Consider the following 20,060-nt stretch of genomic DNA (forward strand, 5'->3'; position numbering starts at 1 on the left):
AATGTATGATAGTCAATTTTTTTACTCAGAAAATTCTAATGTTAAAAATTATCTAAAAATATGGTGAAATTAGCAAATAAAAAATTATAGAAATAAAAAATAACTTTACTGCAGTAAAGTGTGATCACAATCTGATTTTCAATACATATCTTATGTTGCTCGCTACATTTAGTTATTTTATTTCAAATCTTTACCAAGCATGTATGCAAAAATAAAGCCGGTCATCAAGCGATTAAACGTCGTTTATTAGAAATCATACCTGGGTGTAACCTGTGTGCTGTCACTGGGATGCAGGATCCGGCAGGTGGTGAAGGTGTAGGTGGAAAAAGTGGAGCTCTGATATTTCCCAGGATTCATAGCTAATGACGAACAAACACAAAATCAACAAACATGCTCTATTTTATATACAATTAAAGGCAAAATTAACAGGCTCGTAGCCAGCCTAATGAAAGGGGTGGTTCTTTTTCTCCAATAGTTGACCTTTTTGCAGTTATACACCTCATTTTCTATTCAATTATGAGATTTAAATACTGCATTTTAGTGACATTTTAAGCATTATTATTTGCTGGATAAGCTTGTTGGATGGTCATTATATCCACACCTTCTTATGTACCAAAAATATTTCCTAAAGATTGAGAATAAAGAAATATGATAAATACTTTTTTTTTTAAATACAAATTTATTAAATCATATATCATTAGAAAAAAATAGGAATCTGTTAAAGATTTAAATTAAAAACTATAGCTGATTGCCATTTATTAGGCAAATAACAAACTGGCCAGCACATTCAAGTGTCCTCAATCAGAATTTGGCCATTTCAATAATAAAAATGTAGAGCAATTTTTCTAGCTTCTTTTGTAAATAAAAAAAGAAAGTACATTTGAAAATTCATGGATGATAACAACAATAGCCAACATAGCCGCTTTTGGTGCTTCCGACCTTTTTATTTGTCTGTTTTTTCAAGAATATTGTCCAAGATTTAAAATAAAAGTTACTTGTAAAATTATTTCTCTATTTAAAAGCAATACAGTAGCGAAAGATGACTTCTCTTACGTCAGATTAGCTAAAGTCACACCGAAGCAACAGCCAACAGAGAATTCCGCTTGGTCTTAAAGCCTTTTTCGATGGGTTATTTTCACTATTTATAATGGCGTAGCAGTCAAAATAGGACAAATGAGCTCATGTATGGGACACATTTTGGACTTTGGTCAGTGAGGGGTGGGTAAGGGCCTGTGTAAATCTTTTTCAAATATTTCCCAAGTGCAGTTTACCAAAAACTATTTCACAACATTTTCTATTATCTATAATTTTTCTTCTGAAGAACATTTTATTTCTTTTAGTTTGGCTGGAATAAAAGCAGTTTTCATATTTTCAATTTTAGGGTCAATATTATTAGCCTCCTGAAGAAATATATACATTTCGATTGGCTACAAAACAAACCACTGTTGTCAAATGACTTGCCTAATTAACCAAACTTGTCTATTTAACCAAACTAGCCTAGTTAAGCCTTAAATGTCACTTTAAGCTGAATACTAGTATCCTAAAAAATATCTAGTCAAATATTATGTGCTGTCATCATGCCAAAGATCAAATTAATTAATCATTAAAATGATTGTTTAAAAATGTCTAAAAAAAAAATCTCTGCTAAACATCACTTGGGAAATTTCACAGGATATAACGATATATTAGTAGTGTTGTTCGCAGTTACCAGTAGAGGGCGCTTTAGTTGAGAGGTTGAGTTGTAGATGTGGAGCTTCTGATGCTGAGAGTCTAGAACTGACTGCAGGAGCTAGAGCTGGAGGACTGATTGACTGCTGTCGCCAACGAAACAGCGGTGGCTATGTGCACAGGTGAATTCCTGAGGGATGCAGGAAGTGGAGGGACATTGGCTGGGCTTTGGAAACGCCTCTTCTCCTCCGGAGTGGATGAGGAATGCACATGAAAGGTTATTCCCTCTTCCTCCTCCTCGTCTTCCTCTTTTGTCTTTGTGTCCCGGGGCTCCTCCATCTTTCTCTTCTGTTCCCATAATAGTTTCTCCTGGTCTTCGTCTTCTTCCAGGTCAGTCAGATGGTAGACGCTGTCCTGAGGGAGCGGACGGAAGCCTTTGGTGACCACACCTGGATGGGGGTCTAGAATGGTGGCCAGGTGGGGTTTGGCCAGCTGCTGCCAGTGATGAAGAGTCAGAGAGCCTGGAGATCAGAAGAAGATAAGAAGAAACACTTTAGCATTTTACAGTAACGTGTCATTTGTTTACTTTAGGGTTATACATGGGTTTTCTGCATACACACTACTGCATACACACTACTGTCATAAAGCTTGAGGACTGTAACTTTAAAATAAATAATAATCATTTTTATTCAGCAAGGATGTATTAAATTGATCAAAAGTGAGAGTATGGGCATCTATTATGTCATAGTATTTATTTTATGTCAGATAAATTCTCTTGACAAATGATGCTAGGTTCCACATAATCAATTTGTGTTGGGACAACATGAAGGAATTAAGTTAAACTTATTAGTTTCTAAAAATTTTAGTGGATTGAACATTAAACGATTAAGCTAAGTCCCAAATAAATTGTTTCAGCTCATTTTAAATTAGTATTTTGTACAAACAGCAAACTTTTTATGAGTTTATTCAACTATTGGTAACACTTTATTTTGATGGTCCATTTGAGTATTAGTAGACTGTCTGCTTAATATCTGCTGATACTGCTCCTTCAACAGACATTTAACTGACTATAAGAACTTAGCAAGTACATGTCAACTTACACTAACCCAAACCCAAACAGTCTAAAGAGAATTAGTTGGCATGTAGATGCAATGTAACTTAAATTCAACAAACGGACCATCAAAATAAAGTGTGACCCAAAAAAATCCTAAAAAAACAAATGAATAATGGTTTCCACCAAATTAGGAAGCTTATTATAAATATTTCCTAACTTTTGAATAATTTATACTAATAACTTTTTTAATTTGTATATTATTAATATATTATAAACCAATATTAAGACTCTGGGCAATAATGCATTTGCTTACATTAACACCTACTAAAAACGGGTATGTTAATCCCTATTGACCAACTACTGTTAAATTAAACTACGTTATTGTTGAATTAAACCTTACTGTAGTTCTGGAGAATTCAGTGCTACAAAAACTATTACTAAATAAATCTTCTGAAATTACCATAATCTGAGAAAATTCAAGAAAGTAGATATGAAATGGAAATCTGTGGTTTACTGAACTTAACATCATCACAAACCCATGAAATTATTTCTGCCACATTACACAATCTTTTCCCCCAAATAATTTTCATCCTCACTGTTTCTTTAATGCCTTATAAACATTATGGTTTTACATTTATTCATTTAGCAGATGCTTTTATCCTAAATGACTTACAAATGAGGATGAAAAACACTTCATATCATCAGAGAACAGCAATATATAGACATTTTAACAGTTTATATATGTTCATATTTTATATTTATGTAGTTTGTGTTTTATATATATATTATTGAGCCTTTTTTATTGCCATATCAGCACCTATGGCCATTTTGAAAGCAAGAACAATGTATTTTAAAAGAAAGTAACACATTAAGATCCAATTACAATCATTATAAAATTTCTATAAGATAACTGAATTCAAACTAAGAAGCAGATGCTAAAAAGTAATAACTATCCTTTTTCCACTCACCCTCCATTGGTTTAACGATCTGCAGTTTTTCAGGCAGAAAGGTCTTGAAGCAGCTGGAGGAGATGGAGAATTCTGATAGGTTGGTGAAGGACGAGACGGTGCTTCCTATTGGTGAGCTGCAGCCACTGGCTCCTCCCTCTGACTCTGCGGCCGTCAGATCCTGCAGCTTCCGCTCCCGCTCGGCCTGGAAGAACTGACGCTCGCACAGGAAGTTCTGTCTCCGCAGGGACAGACGGTTTAGCGCTGATGTTAAAGCACTTCCTCCTGGAGAGCCGGGCTGACCCAGACGGGAGCTCTCCCTCCCTCTGCAGCGCACAGACATGCGAGTCAGAAATGCACAAATTGATTGTGAGTATGAACTACAGAAGTACAGCACTGTGCAAAAGTCTAAGGCCACTAGTTACATTTGTTGTTTAGTGAGGGTTTAATGACATTATATATTACTTCTCATTGTTTTTATTAAAATACAACCAGAAAATACAGGTTCTAGTTGTATTTTTTTGGGGAGGGGGTCTAATAGTTTAAGACATATGAAAGAAAGAGAAAAAGATGGAAGTATAAATGAAAAATAGTGGAGTTTCTGTGTTGGTTTGATCTGCATTTCTGCCTGAGCTGTTGTCAATATTGCTTAAATTGATGGGATTGTTAATGCTGAAAAGCACAGACTTTAATTCATCATGTAATTCCTGCTAGAAAGCACTTCATTTGTATTAGTTTTATTTTTCAACATGATAACGATCCTAAACACACTGCTAATGTCATGAAATTATATTTGGAGAGAAGGATAAAGATAGTCATGAAATGGCCTCCACAGAGTCCAGACCTGAATATTATATACAGTATGTTTAGGCAATATTATGGGCAGTGTGAGATACACCTGGAGGCTAAATCTAAGGAAGAACTCTTAGGCTGCATTTACACTGCAGATCTTCAGATGCAGTGTAGGTCTGCAGATGGTCAATTCCGATTAGTGTGACAGTATCTGATTTTTTTGATGACCTGCTTACATCATCTTTTAAAAGTGACTCGTATCCGATCGTCTGCATTTACACAGCACACAGCAAAGGCGCAATGACCAGGAAAAAAAAAAAAGAGCGGGCGCTGACTGACAGCTGATAATTAAAGAGCTCTCTATTCCTGTATGTAATCTGTTCGCAGCTTTTGAAAAGCTGTTTTACTATAGTTTATGACAGAAAGGTTCTCATTTGGCCGTCTTCTTTTGATTTATAGCCTTTTATAAACCAGCAGGCACCTTAATGTCATGTCCATGGTGTGATTTATGCATGTAATGTATGCAGTAGTTTTATATTCGTTTATATTGGTTACGTGGTGGACATTGCTCATTCTCGCTCTCGCTAACATGCTTAAATACCTGTGCTATATGACAATATAAAAGCTTGTTTTAGTCCTCGTGTATGAGATTTAAGGTTTGGGACTCTGCTAAAGTCTGTTCTGAAAAGAAAGTGTCAGACTTGATGTTATTCGCTACGGTTTTTAATGACGCGCGACTCGCATTGACAGGTGAAAATCTGATCTACCTGCTTACACTGCAGACACGAGGGCACAGTTCCGATTCATATCGGCTAAATTTCCACATATGAATAAGGCCTGAATCTGATTTGAGTAAATGGGAATCCATGTGATTTCCTGCTTACACGTACAAGGGCCATATCGGATCTGTGGCACATGGGAGAAAAAAATAAATCGGAATTGAGTCACTTGAACAGTGCAGTGTAAATGCAGCTTTAGAAATGCTGAAAGATGCTTGATGTTAAATCGCACATCGTTTCAGAAAAGACTCCATGCTAATGTGGTCACGTTAAACCCAGACCTCTAATGCTAGCCTTTTGATTCCAGACATAATTTTGTTCTGAATATTGTGTACATATTTCCCATATTTTTAGTTTGTTTATTAAAGGTATAGTTTAGCCAAAAGTAATGACCCTGCAATTACTCCATTCCTCCATTTGTTCGAAAGCCTCAGGCTCCCAAAGCTGGTGGTGGCCTAAGACATTTGCACAATACTGCCTTCCACTGTTCTAGTGGTATTTTTATATTAATTTGGATATTTTGTGCTTCAAACAGAGCATTTGTACTATGTACACAGTGTGCGGTGACTCTGACCTGCTGGTGTCCTCATCTGGAGTGTTGTGTGTGTGTGACTGATAGGGCACCGGGGTCATGATCACACTGCTGCCGGGTATAGGAGATCCTGCAGCAGCTGCTCTTATCACAGACTGATTGACGGAGCGCACCGTCTGGAACACACGCTTCTGGGACGACCTTCAGGGCACAGAGAGGTCAGAGGTCAGTGATGGTGGAAACCTATAGATATATGAGTGTGTGTAAGAGAGTTTGAGAGATGAGTTGTCACCTCTGGTCCTCAAAGGCGATTTCTTCTTCTACGCTCATCTCTCTCCTCATGGTACCTTCAATCTCAGCTGCCAAAGAATCCTGATGGATGAAAACAGGGCAAAGATTATTTTATTGATTTATTATTGGTTTTAAAACAAAGAATAAGTTTGTTCAGGTCAGTAAGCGACCTTAAATAAAAAATAAAATAATAATAAAAACTTTAAAGCAACAATCAACAAAAAATAAAAACAAAACAAGCAAAAATATTTAATTAAATTAAAAGCTAATTTAAGGGCATCATGGTGGTGCAGTGGGTAGCACGATCGCCTCACAGCAAGAAGTTCGCTGGTTTGAGCCTCAGCTGGGTCAGTTGGCATTTCTGTGTGGAGTTTGCATGTTCTCCCCGTGTTGGCGTGGGTTTTCCCCACAAGTCCAAAGACATGCGGTTCAGGTGATTTGAGTAGGCTAAATTGTCTGTAGTGTATGTGTGTGAATGATTGTGTATGGGTGTTTTCCAGTAATGGGTTGCAGCTGGAAGGGCATTCGCTGTGTAAAACATATGCAGGATAAGTTGGCGGTTCATTCCGCTGTGGCGACCCCTGATTAATAAAAGGTCTAAGCTGAAAAGAAAATGAATGAATGAATGAAAAAAAAAAGAATAGGTTTGTTCAGGTCAGTTTAAGGAATCTTAAATTATATTAAAAAAAATACAATAATAAAAACATTAAAGCAACAATCAACAAAAATGAATAAATTAATAAAACAAAACAAGCTATAAGTTGCTAAAATAATTAAATAAATTATAAGCTATATTAAATGAAAATCAAAAGTTAAATAAATTGGAAAAAAAAAAACTCAAATAGAAATATACAGAATAAACATGGAAGGAAAGAAAATGTACAAAACTAAAAGAAAATTAGGAATAAATTGAAATAAAAAAGAAATGAACAAACAAAAACAAACATATGTAAAAAGGCATGGATGAATACTTAAAAATTACAATGAAAGGGAATATAGCTTAAAATAAATAAAAAAAATAACATTTTATAAAATTTTATTTATTCATTTATTACACATACGAGTATGTAAAGTAAAAAACAAGTAGCTGCCATAATGCTAGAGAGTTTTGGCAGGTTGTTAATAGATTATAATAAACTCACACTAGCACCTTGCACACAGTGATACCGGAAAATATCTGAAAAATGACCGGAACAACTTTACCGGTAAAGTCAAAAGAACGCTGTTCACACAGAGGATGTTTCGCAATTTTTCCGGAAAATACCAGAAATAAGCTCTAAACGGCTGCGCTTGTATTTGTAAACACAGAAGGGGTCGGGCTTTTGTTGATGGTTTCACTTTTATTTAAAAGCTTTAGCATTATGCTGCTGCTTCTTTGTCCGAGAGACATCCAAAGGCAGATGCGCGAATCGCAGCTAAATGTTTACACATTTGACGACATTACAAATTCTGTGGATCGAGAAGTATTGTGAACAATTTCAATGAAAACACTTTCGCATGTCGAGATGTACATAATATGTGTGTGTGTGTGTGTGTGTGTGCTAACGCTCACCAGAGCACTCTTGCACTTCATGTGAAGCAGAGCTTGAAGGTAAACAAACAGTGGTCTATCATTCAGAATGAATAATACACAGTCGGCATTCAGAAGGAACAGAAACATTATCTGCCGAACATCTAGCCGCTAAATGTAAAGGCTTTTATTTTCATAAACAGCACGGATATGAATGCGTCTGAATGTTCTGATTGGCTGGAGTAGACGTCTCACGTCAGCATGTTCTAGACGTGAACATGCTCTTTCCGGCAATTTTCCTTCTGCATTCACACAGAACAGCGGAACAACTTTACCGGTATTTTCAAAAAGGACCTGTTCACACATACAGACCTTTCCAGAAAATTGCCGGTAATTTTCCAGAAAGGTTTGTATATGTGAAAGGAGCTAATGTCTTATAAGAAGTTGTATTCATTTCACAAACAACTCTAACCACCGTGAGTGTTGACAACAGATAAAAAACATATCAGATTACTATGCATATTATAAAGCATTATGGTTGCCAAAAAGGCTTTAATTTAGAACAGACATAATTGTAAAACAACAGAAGTGTGTGAAAGAGAGATGGAGGTGTGCAGTAAAAGAGCAGTGTTTCTCACTATAGGATAGAGTCCGTAAGACGTGTGTCTGCGCAGGCCTGCAGATGGAGTGTTCTTACTGCGCAGATCCTTAATCTCCTCCTGAGACTCCTGTAACATCCCTACACACTCGGCATTCCTGTCCGACAGCTCCTTTAGCTACACACACCCACACAGAAAAAGAGAGATCATTTATTTTTTTTGTTAACATTTAAATACATTTAACTTTCGAAACAAAACAAAAACTCAATGAATTTACCAGCTTGTAGTATTCATACTCTACACTCAGCCCCAAACACAGTGGTGTAACGCCTATTGCCTATTTATTCTGGACTTCCTGATTGCTAATTTTGAAGTACCAGAGAGAACATTCATTAAAACCATCAGATTGTTTTTCTTTCGAACCATAAATATGCCCAAACGCAGTATAAAATATTTATATTCTACAAATCGCAGACGGCATTGGTCATAACATGTGTCACAATAATTACTTTACTCCTTTACATCTTGTACAAAACAAAAGCATGACCTCTATAATTTCTTGGACCACATTAACATGTGACAAATCTGTATGCCAAGTTCGGTTTCAATGGTGCCAGCAGTGAAAATCTTGGGCTGTGGACAATGTGAAACATGCATTGTTCGCTGATGAGCCAACGGTCACTGTCTTTCCCACATCCGGGAAAGTTACAGTGTGGAGAAGCCTCAAAGAAACGTACCACCCAGACTGTTGCATGCTCAGAGTGAAGCATGAGGGTGATTCTGTGATGATTTGGGCTGCAATATCATGGCATTCCCTATTCTCCCAATACTGGTGCTAGATGGGCGCTTCACTGCCAATGACTACCGAATCATTCTAGAGGTGTATCCAACACTGTATCCTGAAGGCAGTGCCATGTATCAGGAGGATAATGCACCAATACACACAGCAAGACTGGTGACAGAGTGGTTTGATAAACTTGAAAGTGAAGTTGAACATCTCCCATGGCCTGCACAGTCACCAGATCATAATATTATTGAGCCACTTTGGGATGTTTTGGAGGAGTCTGGAAACGTTTTCCTCCACCAGCATCACGTAGGGAAAAAGCATTTCCAAGATGAACCGATGTCATATTGCCCACAAAAGGAGACCCTACACCATACTAATGAATTATTGTGGTCTAAAACCAACCCATGTGGTTAATAGTGAGAATTGGTACATAAACTAAAGGGTTACCCAAAAATATTCTCACATGTGGGTCTACAGCAGAGAGTCCAATATGCTGATGTGCAAAAAGATGAAATGCATTACCATCGTAAATCTTCCAGTGAAATGTACACACTGTCCTGTGACGCATTATAACACTCCTGCCTTTATGGTACAGAAGTTCAGCAGAAGTGCACTGATAAGACAGACATATCATAAGATTGAATATTGCTCCACTTTCTAAGTCACAGTGACTAAGCTGCTTTTTCACACAACTTTAAAATCGTTTTAAATGCTTTAAGACACTTAATCCAAGCGAGAGGCCCTTAACCTTGCATTAAAGGAACAAACAGGCTTTTTAAATCAGATTTAATCCATATTTGAGGATGTAAAGCTGTTTGTAGAGTATGTGTGTGTGTGTGTACTTTTACCTCATTGGTAAGCTGACGTTGTGCTTCTTTTGAGGCCTGAAGGTGAATTCGCAGCTCTTCTTTCTCCAGCGCCAACTGAGAAAACACAACACATGTACAATTATACATCCGCACACACACACTTCTGTTTAAACGCTTGTAGGGCTGTGGGATCTTTTAATGTTTTTATAAGAAGTCTCTCATGGTCTAAACTAGTAGTCCCCAACCTTTTCATCACTGCAATTTTAACGCAAAGAGGGGTGGGAGTGGGTATGGCGTTCGTTCATAGGTTGCTAGATGACCATCAACCGTTTTCTCAGAAGATCAGGAGCTGACAAAACATTGCTGTCACTCTGATACAAGTTTTAATTATGGAGAAAATTATAAAGCACTGCAGTGTTTGTGTGTTTTGTGTTTGTTTGAGGTAAATAGTCTACCGAAATGTTTATATTCTGTACAAGCTGAAGCTGATCGGTCCGTTCTTGTTACGTGACTCCTGGCATTCATTCAACTGGGTGCGTCTGGAAGGCGAGAAGCGCGTCACGCTGCTTGCGCGCTCAAGCCGCACACAACCATTGGAAATAACAAACTTGCGCGAACTCTAGAAAAGACTCGATATGCGAACAGCCCCTAAAAGGCCGCCGTCATTTGTGATCTCCAGCAGTTGATCTTCTTGCACAGCCATCTTGCATTCACCTGATTTGTTGACAAATGGGTTGCGGATTCATTCCATGGTTGTCTGCAGGTCCTTCGCTGGGCCTTTTCCCCTTAGCAAAGAAACTTTCCAAATACCTGTGTTTCTTACTTATTTACTAGATAACTAGATTGTGCTTTTAATTTGGGCGCTCAAGTATAATTTAATTCAATTCACCTTTATTTGTTTAGCGCTTTTACAATGTAGATTGTGTCAAAGCAGCTTTACATAAAAGGTCATAGTAAATTGGAACAGTGTAGTTCAGTTTCAGTGTTTAAGTTCAGTTCAGTGTGGTTTAAATATCACTACTGAGAGTCCAAACACTGAAGAGTAGTATAAGCGAGAGAGTACGGTTATTTTTCAAAATAAAAGATCGTTCATACTCAGATAATAAATAAAACGGAAATATTTTTTGCGGCCCGGTACCAATTGATCCGGTTATGTAGGACCACTGCTCTAAACAGCCTTAATATATATATATTTTCTCAAAGTTTTATTGAGATGTATTCTTGACTGTTGGTGATTGAGTGTGTGTTGGATCAATTCAGTAGCTTTACATAAACAAAGTAAATTAAGACCTGTTTAAAATGATTGAAGACCTACACATCAATATTTTATTTTTTACATTTAAAGACTTTTTAAGGACTAAAATTTTGTTTTTGAAATTTAAGACATTTTAAGTGTGCTTTCACACCTGTTTTGTTCCGAAACGGATTAAAATTGTTACAATGTTGCACTTTGTACTTGGTGCGGTTTCGCTTTCTCGTGGCAACGTTTCTAAATGGACCAAAGGAGTTAAAACAAGTCACGTGCGAGTAAACTCTCCTTACACTGGTCAGAGTTACACAGTTTATTTAGCAGAGTGCCACTCAGCTGTCATGCGTCATTATTTTAATTAATGGCAATGAGCAACAAGACATTATAAGCAGAAAGCTGCGCTTTAATTTTGAATGGTGACACCCACAGATATTGTCCTTAAGTATAAATCAGAGGTAAGACTTTCTCATACAGAGCTGTTGGCTAGAATTATGCATTATAGGCTTTACATTATAGAGAGAAATAACAGATAAACCAAGACTGCAGGTCGATCAATTTTCTTAACAGATAAACAGCTCTCTTTAATAGTTCAGCGTGCTTTCACTTTCGTATTTGACATGAAACGCACATTTACCGGTAGGAATGGCATCCTGCCCTACTCATAATTTATATAGCCTTATATATGCCTATTACATATCCATAATACACTGTGATATAGCCAGGCTCAGATCGTTTTGCTTTCTCACTATAATCGATCTGCTCCAGAGTTCGTTTCAATCGAGCCGAGACCACCTCATTCAGGCGATCTCGGACCGATTGTATTGGTGCGAATCAGAGCGCGATTGCTGGATTCACATATGCCAAATGAACCACGCTAACTGTGCAAACGCGCCAGGTTCCGAAACAAAAGTCTAGGTGTGAAAGCACCCTAAGACCCCGTGGACACCCTGACAGAAAGTACAGTACAATGTAAAAACATACATGTACATAATAAGTACATCGTACTAAATAATTAATTTAAATGCAAGTACATAGTAATTAGGGCCATGTATTAAAAAGAAGAACCATAAAAAAAAAACTTAAAGGTCTCGGGAAGTGCTTTGAAATGTGTATTTATATTCGATGTTTGGCGTAATCTCAACCGAAACATGAAGAGAGGGTGGAACATAGTGTAGCTCCTCCCCTTTTAAAAAAAACAGCCAATAGCATTTTGTTTTCATCACAGCTCTGCCAGTGAGAGTGGTTGAGCTCAAGTGAGCACCAAAAATGTGAAGCATCTTGAAGGGGACGGGGCATTTTAGATACAGAGAGCATTGGCCACGGTTTGAAACTGAAGTATGAGGTGACGTGAATAAAACCGTTGATCCATTTAGGTGAAAGTGACAAACCGCAACCATGTTTATATAAATTTTATATATATATATATATAAACACAATTGTTGTCACTGTTTTGGTGTGCAGTAGCTTATAGATATCCTAAAAACTAACATCTAAAAAAACCTTTCGTTTTAATTTCATAGGACCTTTAAATAAAAATGCAACCTGCTTAATAGGCAGATATGTGGCATGTGTGCGGACCTCTTTGACTCTGTGCTGGAGCTCTACGATCTGTGACAGGAGTTGTGCGATCTCCTCCTGGTGTCTTATTAAATCCTCATTCTTCCGGGAGAGCTCATCCGTCAGAGACACCATCTGACTGTTGCACTCGCCTGTAAAACAAACACACTCAATTAACCGCACCATAATTAACAGGCATGTTTACTCGCATTCATTTAATCAATCTGAATGCATCCGGTTTCAGATTCTGAATGTTGTTTAATTGAACTAGAAGTGCTGCAGTTTGACTCACAGAATCGTTTATAAGTGCATGTTTTAGAAGTTTTTTTTTTTTTGCTATTCAATCTGATTGAGCCACCAGTCAGGCATGTAAACATAGATAATATTTATTTACTGAAACTCCTGAGGCATCCATCGAGACAACCTGTTTGGCATTACAACCATTGTTGAGCGCAAAGTCTGTTCCAAAACTGCACACTGGCTAAAATCAACAGCAGTCACGTTTATTTTTGTTGAAATCCCATAAAAGATTGCAGACAATATCTGGAAAAGCTGGAGTCCTTCAATTAGTGACCAGTTTGTATTATGCAAGATGTAAATTTGTATGCATCACATATAATGGGGGAAATTCCCACTAGGAGGCAACTCTACAGCTTGATTTTCTTTCTCTGAAAGCGCTTGAGAGTTTCCATGGCTGTGTTTTGGATCATTGTCCTGCTGAAATGTCCATCTTCTTCATCCTTGTAATGTCAATGTTGGACTGAAGCAGTTAATATTAATTTACACTGAGGAAGGGCAGAGGGTTGCTAAAGAACTACTGACAGATTTCAGCTGCTGTCTGGGCTTTCACTGCCATTCTACACCTTCCTTTCTTCATGTGTTCAATACTTTTTCCCTGTGTCATTTCATTTTTTTTTACACAGCTTCATTTGTAAACTAATTAGTTTAGTTTTTTTTTTAGCTAATATGGATTTCTTTGGTTGTTACCAACATCCGGTGAAAATTTCAAGTCAACAGCACCTTTAGAAATATGTTTTCTGAGAAAAATGGTGACGTGTTGAAGACTTATTTCCCCCGCTGTATTTAAACATTTTTGTATTTTGTAGATTGTTAAATCTCTTGTATTAACATCTTTATTTACATGATTTTTTTACATACATAATCATTGTCATACCAATTATTTCAAATCTACACTACCCATTCTAATCCCAGATTATAGTGTTAAAATGCATCCACAAGCCAAGGTTAAGGTAAACATTAAAGTCTATTTCTAAATAGCAAAGCTTTAGGTTTAATTAGGTTTATAATGGCACTTTAGTGGGCAGATGTCCATGCAGACAGTTTACAGACTCAGTTTAAGTTGATTTGGCATTTGGAAGTGGACACTGATACTTACGCAGCTCTTTAACGCAGTCGTTCACCAGCTGCTGTTCTTTCTCCTCATACGTGATGGTCTCTTTCTTCAGGTGACAAGCCTGCAGAACATTACATACTTCTTACAAGCCTGTCTGGAATACTTGATTCTGATGGGTCAGTTTCGACATTTCAATGCATGTTATTCCAAAAGAACAACCAGTAAATAACATAAGCTCATCCGAGAACTTCAATTCACCTTGACTACCGGTGAATACATTCACATCCATATACATACATCCACATTCATAAATATCTCTTTGTCTGTCACACCATAGTTTTGGCATGGTCTTGTGAATGAATACATAGTATATGCTATATTCAGCTGGTTTCGTTTCAGTCTGTGCATTTTTGTTTGTTTGGCTCAGTCTTGTGACTGAATAATGCTAATAATAAACTATTATGACTCAGAACAATGCTTTGTGTCAAATCTGTATGTTTAGTAGCAAGTAACGTTAGTTTTGCGTTTGTTTTGGCGCCATCTTGTGATGGAAAAATTCACAGGTTAGTGTACACTCCATCAGCTGCTTTCATTTCTGTAAGCTTTGCATTTAATTATGGAATTAATAAACTCAGAACATTTTTTGTCAAATTTGTATGTTTAGTAGCAAGTAATGTTAGTTTTGTGTTTGTTTGGCGCCATCTTGTGACTGAATAATGTGCAGGTTAGTGTATACTCCATCAGTTGTTTTTGTTTAAGTCAGCTTTGCATTTAATGAAAGTATTAATAAACTATTATGGCTCAGAACAATGTTTTGCATCAAATCTGTATGTTTTGTGGCAAGTAACGTTAGTTTTGCGTTTGTTTTGGCGCCATCTTGTGATGGAATAAAGTGCAGGTTAGTGTATACTCCATCAGCTGTTTTCATTTCTGTTAGCTTTGAATTAAATTATAGAATTAATAAACTATTATAGCTCATAACAATGTTTTGTGTCAAATCTGTATGTTTTGTGGCAAGTAACGTTAGTTTTGCGTTTGTTTGGTGCCATCTCGTGACTGAATAATGTGCAGGTTAGTGTATACTCCATCAGTTGTTTTTGTTTGTCACCTTTGCATTTAATTAAAGTATTAATAAACTAATATGGCTCAGAACAATGTTCTGTGTCAAATCTATATGATTTGTGGCAAGTAACGTTAGTTGTGCGTTTGTTTGGTGCCGTCTTGTGATGGAATAAAGCGCAGGTTAGTGTATACTCCATCAGCTGTTTTCATTTCTGTTAGCTTTGAATTAAATTGTAGCATTAATAAACTATTATGGCTCATAACAATGTTTTGTGTCAAATCTGTATGTTTAGTGGTAAGTAACGTTAGTTTTGCGTTTGTTTTGGCGGCATCTTGTGATGGAAAAATTTGCAGGTTAGTGTATACTCTATCAGCTGCTTTCATTTCTGTTAGCTTTGCATTTCATTATAGAATTAATAAACTATTTACGACTCACAAAATTTTTGTGCGTCAAATTTGTATGTTTAGTGGCAAGTAACGTTAGTTTTGTGTTTGTTTGGCGCCATCTCGTGACTGAATAATGTGTAGGTTAGTGTATACTCCATCAGTTGTTTTTGTTTAAGTCAGCTTTGCATTTGATGAAAGTATTAATACACTATTATGGCTCAGAACAATGTTTTGCGTCAAATCTGTATGTTTTGTGGCAATTAACGTTAGTTTTGTGTTTGCTTGGTGCCATCTTGTCATGGAATAAAGCGCAGGTTAGTGTATACTCCATCAGCTGTTTTCATTTCTTTTAGCTTTGCATTTAATTATAGAATTGATAAACTATTATGGCTCAGAACAATGTTTTGAGGCAAATCTGTATGTTTTGTGGCAAGTAACGTTAATTTTGTGTTTGTTTGGCGCCATCTTGTGACTGAATAATGTGTAGGTTAGTGTATACTCCATCAGCTGCTTTCGTTTCCGTCAGCTTTGCATTTAATTAAAGAATTAACAATCAATTATGGCTCAGAACAATGTTTTGTGCTAAATTGTTATGTTTTGAGGCAAGCAGCCTTGTAATAAGCGGGATAAAGTACATCTAGAACGGTTGTTTTCGCAGAATAAGTCCTTCAGTCTTATACAACAGTGCTCCACTTCACTTCAGGCTGCTGATAAACCTGTCAGGCTTTATACTTAAATAACAACCTCCTAGATGTATTCTAACATATACTTGCTGATGAGCCGGTGGCGCACCTCTGATCTGAGGGTGAGGTTCTCCTCCTCCAGATCCTGCAGTTTGGACTGAAGGGCCTCCAGCTGGCTTAGGGCGAGAGCGGCTCCTGCAGGCACCGGGTGTCGCAGTGGTGTGGAGCAGCTGGAGTCCGTCTCGCTCTCCTCACTGGCGCTCGCAACCATACGCAGGAGCTCATCCTTCTTTGCCAACTCGTGCTGAAGCTGATGAACCTGAGATGGAGAGCATGTGTGTTGTCAAATATGTAGCTTTTATAAGGCCCTATCAAATCACAATTTGCTTAAATTAAATTGATAATAATTGTAGTAACCAGAAAGCATGTCTAATGAATTAAGATATAACTTATGAGAGAGACCGATCATAAAACTTAATATAACATGTATTATCAGATTATTATCTTCAAAAACAGTAGTAATTAAATAAAACCATAAAATACAAACAAGCCAGTGTTTCCTCTAGGATTTTTTCCAGCTGCTGTGGCAGGCCTTTTATCTACCAACTACCTATGGTGTTATTTCAATTACAAACATCGTGAGCGCAGTATTACAAGTCGAAATCACATCTATGTAATACGAGCATGCGGATCTCTTTGCTTGCGCGCTGATTTCCTCTGTTTGCACACAAAACTTCTTGCGCGCTCTCAAATATACGCTGGTCAAATGCAGATTTTTTTGTGCGCTCTCGAATAAACACTGCTGAGGTGTGATTTAGTGCGTTTATATAACGAGTGTGTCTCCAACATTTATTAGATTTGCTAGGAATATTTATAGATGTCTCCAATAGACCTACAGAGCGGCATTAATGCGTCCTGAAGTAAAGTGAAACGGCTATAAACTCCAGCAAGATAAAGTCATAATATGCAGAGCCATAGACCTTTCTCTATAAATGAAGTATAATTATGGACTGTGTTCATCATAACTGAAAGCTACGTCATGTTTGCTGGCCTCATGCATCGCGCAGCCCTGTCAGTCAGTCAGTCACCTTAAGAGTTAAACAAATAACACACAGCACTTGTATGATTACAGAAAAGTTTGCGCTGTTATAATTCATTCATTCATTTTCTTTACAGCTTAGTCCCTTTATTAATCTGGGGTCGCCACAGTGGAATGAACCGCCAACTTATCCAGCATTGGTTTTATGCAGCGGATGCCCATCCAGCTGCAACCCATCACTGGGAAACACATACACACTTATTCACACACACATACACTACGGACAATTTAGCTTACCTAATTCACCTGCATGTCTTTGGACTGTGGGGGAAACCGGAGCACCCGGAGGAAACCCACGCGAACGCAAGGAGAACATGCAAACTCCACACAGAATTGCCAACTGACCCAGCCGAGGCTCGAACTAGGGACCTTCTTGCTGTGATGCGACAGCACTACCTACTTCGCCACAGCGATGCCCGCTGTTATAATTTACTTACCTTTAAATACGTTTTGGTGTGATTATAACCCGCTATTAAAAAAACCCAACTGAATGTTTTGAATGAGAAGCTCTAATGTCGCCATGGCGGGATGAATTTTGGTGTGGCGCCCCACCATGGAAGAATGAATGTAGCGGAAACCATGCAAACCATTACTAATTTGACTAAAAATGTTTTATATTTTGTCAAGAAATGTACTTTTAAATTAAAACATGGAAGAAAAACATTAAAGTTCAAATCATTTTATTATTATAATTATTACTTTGAGTAGTTTAATCCACTTTACAATACAATTCTGTCAAAATGTATATTTAATATTATTTTGGCAGTCCTTTAAAGTCTAATATTCAAAAACACTATAGTCTGTACTGCAATTTTAGTATACCTTTGATTTCATTCATTCATTCATTCATTCATTTTCTTTTCGGCTTAGTCCCTTTATTAATCTGGGGTCGCCACAGCGGAATGAACCGCCAACTTATCCAGCACATGTTTTAGCCGCAACCCATCACTGGGAAACACCTATACACTCCCTTTCACACACATACACTACGGACCCAATTCACCTTACCCAATTCATCTATAGCGCATGTGTTTAGACTGTGGGGGAAACCGGAGCACTCAAGAGAAAACCCACACCAACACAGGGAGAACATGCAAACTCTACAAAGAAATGCCTACTGAGCCAGCTGAGGCTCAAACCAGCGACCTTCTTGCTGTGAGGCGATTGTGCTACCCACTGCGCCACTGTGACGCTACTTTTGTTTTAATAATCCAAATTTTGGCAAATATCATTCCATGTTTAACAGTAATTTCCATTTTTATGCCACAAATTCAGCTTTTTTGACAGCATTGTGCCCTAATTATCCAGGTTTAGCTGTAAATTTACCTGATCTAGAGCCTGTGCCAGCTGCTCCTCCAGAGACTCGTTTCGCTCCTGCAGCACATGGTTTCTCTGCAGGAGAGACTGACCAATCCGTGCGGCCAATTCCAGGTCGCGATCCCTCTGCGGGACCACACCATAATGCACACAGACAGACAATCAGGAGTCATCATGATCAAAACCAAACTAGACAAAGTGCATAATCAAATGACTGCTGACCAATCAGCATCACTCACTTCAGACAGGAGGTGTGTGACCACGTCAATGTCATTGTAGGTCTTTGTCATCTGCTCCACCCGGTCAGCACTGAGGACTGTAGAGAGAAAAGGAGACATGTAAACAAAATGAGAAAGTGCATAAAAAACCCCACTATGCTAGTTTTGTCTAGGTACAAACTGTTTATCTATTCAGTTCTAATGAGACCAAAACAGTACGGTGTAAACACACCCATGTGCCATATGGCAAGCTCTGCACATGCACACACCTAACACTACAGTAACATCATGCACAAACCCAAAAAGTGCCATAATAAAAAAAAAACATTAATTCAGATTAACTTCATGCACACCAGATGTTAACACTTCAATATGTTCCCTCTGTCGCTGTGCTGGCCAAATACTCTACATCTCTATATTTAGGCTAAAACACTGCTTTTTTATTTTAGTTAGTTTGTTTGTACTTTTATTTTAGTTATCTTTTATTTATTTTGTTTTAATAGAATCCTCATAGCACTTAACAAGTTTACAATGATAATATAGCTTAAGTTTTTTATAATTTATGAAGGAATTATAATGCTTTGTTTCGTTATTTCATCTTCATTTACAAGTAGCAGGGTATTTACAGCTACTGTATTATTCAGTTTATTCGCATCCAGTCCCTTTGTGCCCCCTGGTGGCATTATCTCAAACTGTTGTTACACCTAAAAACACGTTCTTAATCCATTAGTCTTGCCGCAGCATCAAGTGCAGCGGTAATGGTCCTATTGAACTGTCACCCACTGTACATACTCCACCATTCAAAATTCTGGGGAATAAAATTGTTTGTACTTTTTTAAATTAATGAAATTAAATTAAATTAACCAAAAATATAAACATTTTATAAAAATAAATATATTAAAAATAAATGTTTATTTAAAATAAATATATTGTGGGGTAAATTTACAAATTAGAATAAAGGATTGTGTGACAGTGAAAAAGCTTTAGGATAATGTAAATAAATTATATAAAACCAATCATTCAGATAGAAAATGGCTCTTTTAAATTGCAATATTTCTCGAAATTCCCTTTTTTGTGATCAAATAAATCATGCACAATAATATAATATAATATAATATAATATAATATAATATAATATAATATAATATAATATAAAGTAATATAATATAATATAATATAAAATAAAATAATATAATAATATAATATAATATAATATAATATAATATAATATAATATAATATAACATAACATAACATATAATATAATATACAGTGGCCCCTCTCTATAGCACAGTTCAACTTCACCTCCACGTCACGGCCTCGCAGTTTCGCAGCTTATTTTGTGTGCAATTTGACGTGCTTTTTTA

The 20,060-nt window shown here is 37.0% G+C and overlaps 1 protein-coding gene and 1 long non-coding RNA gene across 2 annotated transcripts in view; one reads left to right on the plus strand and one right to left on the minus strand.

Annotated features, from left to right (window-relative positions):
- trak2 (trafficking protein, kinesin binding 2) overlaps nucleotides 1-20,060 on the minus strand; it is a 48,123-nt gene that overhangs the window by 1,937 nt on the left and 26,126 nt on the right. The window contains 13 exon segments of the mRNA XM_056459396.1: nucleotides 260-359; nucleotides 1,709-1,793; nucleotides 1,795-2,189; nucleotides 3,691-3,995; nucleotides 5,815-5,973; nucleotides 6,065-6,144; nucleotides 8,212-8,349; nucleotides 9,808-9,882; nucleotides 12,596-12,726; nucleotides 13,971-14,049; nucleotides 16,170-16,379; nucleotides 18,486-18,602; nucleotides 18,716-18,792. Of these exon segments, the coding sequence (XP_056315371.1) occupies nucleotides 260-359; nucleotides 1,709-1,793; nucleotides 1,795-2,189; nucleotides 3,691-3,995; nucleotides 5,815-5,973; nucleotides 6,065-6,144; nucleotides 8,212-8,349; nucleotides 9,808-9,882; nucleotides 12,596-12,726; nucleotides 13,971-14,049; nucleotides 16,170-16,379; nucleotides 18,486-18,602; nucleotides 18,716-18,792 (1,951 nt within the window).
- Nucleotides 5,910-20,060, plus strand: part of LOC130230406 (uncharacterized) — a 33,069-nt gene continuing 18,918 nt past the window's right edge. Inside the window, exon 1 of the long non-coding RNA XR_008837954.1 lies at nucleotides 5,910-5,997. This is a non-coding gene — a long non-coding RNA (uncharacterized LOC130230406). The remainder of the gene's footprint in view (nucleotides 5,998-20,060) is intronic.

This window comes from Danio aesculapii, chromosome 6 (assembly GCF_903798145.1).
Source record: "Danio aesculapii chromosome 6, fDanAes4.1, whole genome shotgun sequence".
Classification (NCBI taxonomy): domain Eukaryota; kingdom Metazoa; phylum Chordata; class Actinopteri; order Cypriniformes; family Danionidae; genus Danio; species Danio aesculapii.